We start from the raw sequence: 6,340 nt of genomic DNA on the forward strand, positions 1-6,340 counted from the left end.
TGTATCTTTTGTTTTTTTGCCGTAAGGAGCGTACACTCATTGGATAGAGAGAGGGAGAATGAGAAATTACCCCCTGGGGGAATGCCCACGCCACACTCCCTTCTCCCTTCTCCTGGAGTTTTGGGGTGTGCACACACATACACCAGCATGATTTTCAAGCCACCAGGTCTGGGACTCACACTGCACAGCTGGGCATGTGGAGTCTAGAACCTTAGCCACTATGCCACCTGCTGGCCCCTATAACAACAGATGACTTCCTGGCCAGGAATGGGTTACAGGTGTTCTGGTCCCTGACCCCTTAGCCCGTAGGTGTCCATGACTACCACACCCCTGGCAGGTGCCTCTGGCCTCCAGCGGCCTCCCTGATGTGACTGAATTTTTGGTTTACGGGAGACTTAAGAATGCTGGTGAATAAAGGAATTAAGGTACAGGTTTATTGTTCCATGAACTTGTTGAAGACTTCTTTGGCTGCTTTTTTCACGTGCCATGACCCCTGACAGGTGGGAAACAGGGCCGAGTGGTTCATAAGATAGCTCTCCATCCTCAAGTGCATCCTTAATTCCTCCAGACCGCCCAGGGGCATAGAGAAAGCTGTGCCATTAGCAGATCACAGATAGGGAACCCAGGACTCGGGGGAAAAACGACCTGGCGTGAATCCTCCATGGTGGAAGTGGCCCGATGGCACAGCTTGGTGGACTAAGGCTGAGAGCGGCAGGTCTCCAGGACTCCTGGAAAAATAGCCAGCCCTGTGGCTCTGAGTTGAGTGGGGAGCAAGAAATCCACACAGTGCCCAGAATAGCACCTTCTCCTGAGCGTGCGCATGCTAACGCGTCCCACCCTGATGTCATCTGACGCTCTGCGCGACTCGAGGTGGGGTCGTACCCGTTCTGTTGGGGAGGAAGCTGAGGCTCAGGGAGAGCTGGGACTTGTCCAGCCGAGGCCCACACCCGAGTCTCTCCGACTCTGGACAGTGGCCCCCACCGGGTTCCGAGGATGAAGGCCCTCCCGGTGTTAACGCCCTTCCCTCTGTCCTTCTCGTAGGTCTACATCATCCGGGTCACGTGGTCCAGCGGCTCCACTGAGGCCATTTACCGTCGCTACAGCAAGTTCTTCGACCTCCAGGTAAGGATTTGGGTCTCGGCTGAGCTGCAGGGCAGGAACGTTTCATTGGAATTGCTTTCTACTGCGACTTGAGAGTCCAGATTGTTTCCTAGACTTAAGAACCATTTGTTGCTTTGGGGGCATACGGGATATACTTTCTTTTTTTTTTTTTTTGGAGAGGTTTTTGCTATAGGACATGTGCACTCAGCCAAAAGACAGAGAGAGACAGAAAGTGAGAAATCAGGCCCCAAAGGGGATGCCCATGCCACAATCCCTTCTCTTCCATTCTCCTCTCAGGATCTTGGGCAGGCAGACACACGCCATCGGGTCCAGGACTTGAACCGCAGTCAACACTATGGGAGTCCAGCAACATAGCTGTTATGCCACCTGCTGATCCCGGGATATACTTTCTTGCTGTAGGCTCTGCTGTTCAGTTAGAGAAAAAGCTCTTGCTGACTGTTCCACAGTGGTACAGGCTACCTGTCTGAAATTCCTAGGAGGCTCTCAAGTTAGGTCTGAACATGATTGGAACGACAGTGGTGTTTGCTGGTGAGCTCCGTGTTCTGAGCTTGCTCGGGTTGTTTCTTGGGTCCGTTCAGCTCTGAAGACAGCCTGGATCTCTGGTCTTACCTTAACCTGTGCCCCCAGGTCCCATGGTGGGCTCCTAAAATGCCCACAGTGCTCTAAGGGCCCCACGTTCACCCCCTCCCCAGGGTCCTGCACCCCTAGAACCCTACACAGCTCTCCCTGTCACAGTCATCTGCTTGTCTGTCTCCACGTCTATACTGTGTCTGTCACGGACAGAAACCATGTCTTCCTGTCTTCCTCCTCTCTCCCCTCAGTGTTTAATTCAAGGCCCAGCACATAGCACACGTCCGGCGAATGTTTGTTGAGTGAGTGAGCGTGAATGCACACCGCACATGCCGCCATCCCGTGGGCCGTCAGGCAGTAAGCGGGCAGCTCAGTGTAAGCCTGTCCTCACTAGGGTAATAATCCACAGACCGGTAGCTTCATCTCAATGTCTCCCAAGATGAGTAATCGAAAGCAGGTGTGGGAAGTCGCAAGGCCTTAGGAGCGATAGGACTCGCTGGGCATTCCGACTGGTGCTGCTTGCTCCCTGCCTCATGGTGAGGGCCACGTAGCCCCCAGGCCAGCTCACGTCTCCACCCTGAAATGCCGCCTTCCTGTCTGCTGTGTATCACTTCGGGTGCTTCTGTTGCAAGGGACAGAAACCCAGCTCCAACTGCCTAAGCAGACCGAGGGCTTTTGGACTGGCGTTACGTAATGACCTAGGGGAAGAGACCGTGCAGGCTTCATCGGGGTTTTCTCAGTGCCGCCTGACCGGCTTCTCCCCACCACGTTCCATGGTGCTGACTTCGTGTCCCATGACTTGTGGTTGCAAAATGGCTGTCGTAGCTCTGGCTTGCACTCAGCAGCCCAGAGTACAAGTCGTTTCTCAGAAGCCCTGGCAGACACATTGTCGGGTGTCATAGTGCATCTGTGCCAATCCTTAGGAGGGAGGACGATGACAGCCAGTGGGCGAAGTCACACAGGTGGGGACTGACACCTGGACAAAGGTAGCTTCACGAGCAGGTGGTCAGAGTAAAGTAGATCTTCCTGGGCCATCAGGAGCCAGGCCCTGGCCTCTGCACACCGTCCTGTCTCCACCCTACATAGTCTCGGGTTAGATATGAGTCACAGGCACCCTTGGCCGCGGGGACCTGGTCACTCTGGAAAGTGCTGGCGAGGGGATTTGCAGAGCCCGGGTCTGTTATTTTAAAGGGGGAAGAAGCCCATTATGTTAAATGGGCTTCTAATCTCTCTCCCATCACCAGAGCAATCTCGACCGCCTACCTAGCGAGCTGCCGTGTGTTGCCGCTTCCGTAAGCTAGTCGACACCAGTTACCTAATCACCATAAGCGTAATGAACTCGGCAGACGCTTGCACGTGTCACATACAGACCGTGCTCTGCCCCGCAGTGACCTGGGCCCTTGCAAAGACCTGCACATTCACGGCGCCGTGGTACCCTCTACATGGACTCAGCAGGAGCAGACACTGGACGCTGGGGAGGAAGGGAGATGGGAGTTTTTCTCCTTTTTTTTCCCCAGAGGACACATGCACTTGCTGGAAAGAGAGACGTGGTGGGGGCCACGCCCCATGGAGCACAGTCACGCCGTAGTCTGCAGTCCCTGCTCTTCCATCTCTCCCTCCTCGGGTTTTGGGCACACACACCCAGCGTGTTTCTCGGGCTGCCAGTCCAGCTGGAACTCAGCTGGCCCTGCCCGGTGCCTTTCAGGCCATCCATGGGTAGCAGGAGGCAGGATCCTGTGAGAATGGCCGAGAGACCCTCCACATCCTGCACCCAAACTGGGTGGCTTACGCATCTTTATGAAGCAGGTCTGCAGTCCAGGAGTGACTTCGGGGCAGGTATCTTTGCAGGTTGCTAAACTGACTTTCTCACCGGGAGGGTCTAGACAGGCAGGGCCACCCACACCCTGCCTTCAGAGGCTCTGGCCCACCTGGCCCGTTCCTGAAGAAGCAGAGGGCGTAGGGAGCCCTGGGGTGCATGACTGTTCCCTTGGGTTACTCACACCCACAGGTCTTAGACCCAGAAAGCGGCAGGCTCAGATTTATGGGGAGAGGCAGGGGTGTCCCAGGGATCCCAGAGCAGGAAATGCAGCCAGCCCCACAGAGACCCTGACAGGCCATGGCTTCCAGCATCAGTGTGGCCCCAGCATCCCCTCCAGGCCTGTGCCGTGGCCCTGCCGGCCTCCCTGGAGCAGCGACCTCACCTCCCACCGGCCCACACCCCCATTAGCTCCTCAGCCCGCGCCTTCAGCCTGAGTTTAACGGTCAGTGCACTGGGATTTCTGGGTGCCGAGTCCAGTCTCCGAGAGAGAATCTGAGTGTGTTGGGATTCTAGGCCACAGTCCAACCCAGCCCGCCCACCAGCCTGTCCATGGGGCTGGGGAGGTGGAGGTCGGCGGTGGTGGTGTGGCGTCTGGAGGAGGAGATGGGTGAGGAGGGAGTGACACTTATGTGCATATTCATCAGTGACACCGTGAAGCACCTTGAGCCAGACCAGGGCAAAGCCGACTGTGTTGCCAGTCCCTCTGCCAGTGTAGCCAGAGGCTTCGGACTCGACTCCTGGGTCACGCAGACCTGGCCTTCTCAGCTTTGCCTTCTCAGGGCTCAGTGTGGTGTCACCTCTGTTTCTGAGCCTCAGTTTCCTCCTCTGCATAATGGGGACAAAAGCACTTTCTCCGGCATTTCCCGTGACAGTTCAGTGAGGCGTGCCTGGTGCATCGTTAGCTGTCACCTGTCTCTGCCAGATGGGACTCGCCCAAGGTGACATCCTTGGGGACTGTGCTAGCCAGGGTATGATCGCAGGCCTTCCTGGCCCAGCGCCTCCGCTCCCTCCTCTTTCCTGCTCTGACTCAACTTTTTATTTCTACCAGAACTTAGGAGTGCGGCTTCCTTTCTCCTCCCTGCTGGACATAACCAGGCGTAATTGGGGGTTTCTGTAGTAAATAGCTGCCTCAGCACTTGTCCAGGCAAAGCTTCTAAAGGCTGGGCAGCCGTAGGCTTTGTACAGCCCCGAGGGCTGGCTGGGTCCTGCCCCAGCCCTGCCCCAGCCCCTCCATACGCCCCCACAGGGAACTCTGCAAGAGCTAGGACAGGGCCGGGGCAGGGCCCCCAGCCCAAGGCAGCTGCCTCTGAGGACCCTGATTAGATGACTTCATGGTTCCGCCCTCCCCTCCCTCCTGCCTGGCCAGCAGCCCTGGTTTTTTTCACAAGTAGTTTGGCTCAGAGTGTGGGGAGAGCCGTGTCTCGGTGGAGGAGCAGCTCAGCCAGGGTGGCGTAATGGAAAAGCAGGGGACTGGGTCAGGAGACCTAGGCCCAGCAGCCACCAGCTGTGTGGCCATGGACACACCCCTTAACTCCTCTGTGCCTGGGTATCTTCCTCGGTGGCATGGGACGATGACAGTAAAAACAACTGGCATTTCCAAAGCCCTGAGTGTCATCCCCCATCTCACTGAGCACCTCCTGATGTAGTGACACGTTTATTCCTCATGACAACAGATGAAGAAACCCAGGCTCAGAGAGGTTGAGTCGCTTGCCCGAGGTCACACAGCTAGCGAGCATGGATGCTCAGACTGGAAGCTGGCTGGGAGCCGCTGTGCTGTCGGGTGCCCTCTCTAGTGCTCTCTTGCCAGGTTCTTGTGAGCTGGGAGTGATGGGCTGTGTCCTGGATGGACAAACCCGTAGAGACAGAGCAGACTGGTGGCTGCAGAGGCGAGGCGGGGTGGGGAGAGACTGCTGATGGGTACTGGGTGCTTTCTGGGGCGATGAAAATGTTTTAGAATTAGGTCATAGCTGTGGTGTGTAACCCTGGGAATATACTAAGAACCACTGGCTTGTACCCCCGAGGAGGCTGTTCGATGGGATGGGATGGGAAGCGTATCTTGTTTTTTACAAAACGTGACGATGTGAGAGAGTCGTTTCTGGGCCGTCGCGCGCCGAGCAAATGTCAGCTGTTAGGATTATTGATGGGCCTGGGTTGCTGCTAGAAACTGGCGTAAAGATTAGAGGACGATGCCAGTTTAATAGAGTAGTTAAGATCCTGGGCTTTGGAATCAGGCAGAGCTGGGCTTTGATCCAAATTCTGCCACTTCCTGGCTGGGAGATCTTGTTTTAGTCAGAACTGTTTTAGGTGCAGATGACAGAAATGCAGTCAAGATGGATTATTCAAAAAGAACATTGATTAGCCGAATTTCACAGAGAAGCTTACGGGTATGTGGCTTCAGGTGTGGCTGGATCTGGGGGCTACACTGGCTACAAGAATTGGCTCTCTTAACCACCCAGGCTGGTGTGGTGTCAGCCACAGCTCTAGGCTGGGTCCTGATGACACAGTGACTTCATGAAAAAAGAGGAGACACCTCCTCATCCCCCACAGTTTGAACAAAAGTCTCCTTGGCCTCTCCTGGGTCACATGACTGGCCATTCAGGGCCAGCCCAGAAACTAGAGTAGAATCAGCTTCCCGCAGACAGAGGACCTCAGGGAAAACCTGTGGGTGACAGAAAACAAGTCGTTGCCCCCTCTGGTGGGGCAGGGCCCTCAGGCAGAGGGAATGTCCATAGCCTGGAGGAGGCCACACGGGGCAGTGGAACATGACCCAGGCTCTTTATGGAAAAGAGAGTGGCAGGCCCCAGCACAGAGGACTGGGGATCCTACGCG

At 55.9% G+C, this 6,340-nt stretch overlaps 1 protein-coding gene across 1 annotated transcript in view; it reads left to right on the forward strand.

The window, feature by feature from the left end:
• Positions 1 to 1,041: 1,041 nt before the first annotated feature.
• The window catches only part of SH3PXD2B (SH3 and PX domains 2B), a gene marked incomplete at its 5' end in the record, with an annotated part of 73,691 nt that continues 68,392 nt past the window's right edge, over positions 1,042 to 6,340 (forward strand). Inside the window, 1 exon segment of the mRNA XM_014591758.2 lies at positions 1,042 to 1,122. Coding sequence (XP_014447244.1) covers positions 1,042 to 1,122 — 81 coding nt within the window.

Source organism: Tupaia chinensis, unplaced genomic scaffold (genome assembly GCF_000334495.1).
Source record: "Tupaia chinensis unplaced genomic scaffold, TupChi_1.0 Scaffold000612_1, whole genome shotgun sequence".
NCBI classification, from domain to species: domain Eukaryota; kingdom Metazoa; phylum Chordata; class Mammalia; order Scandentia; family Tupaiidae; genus Tupaia; species Tupaia belangeri.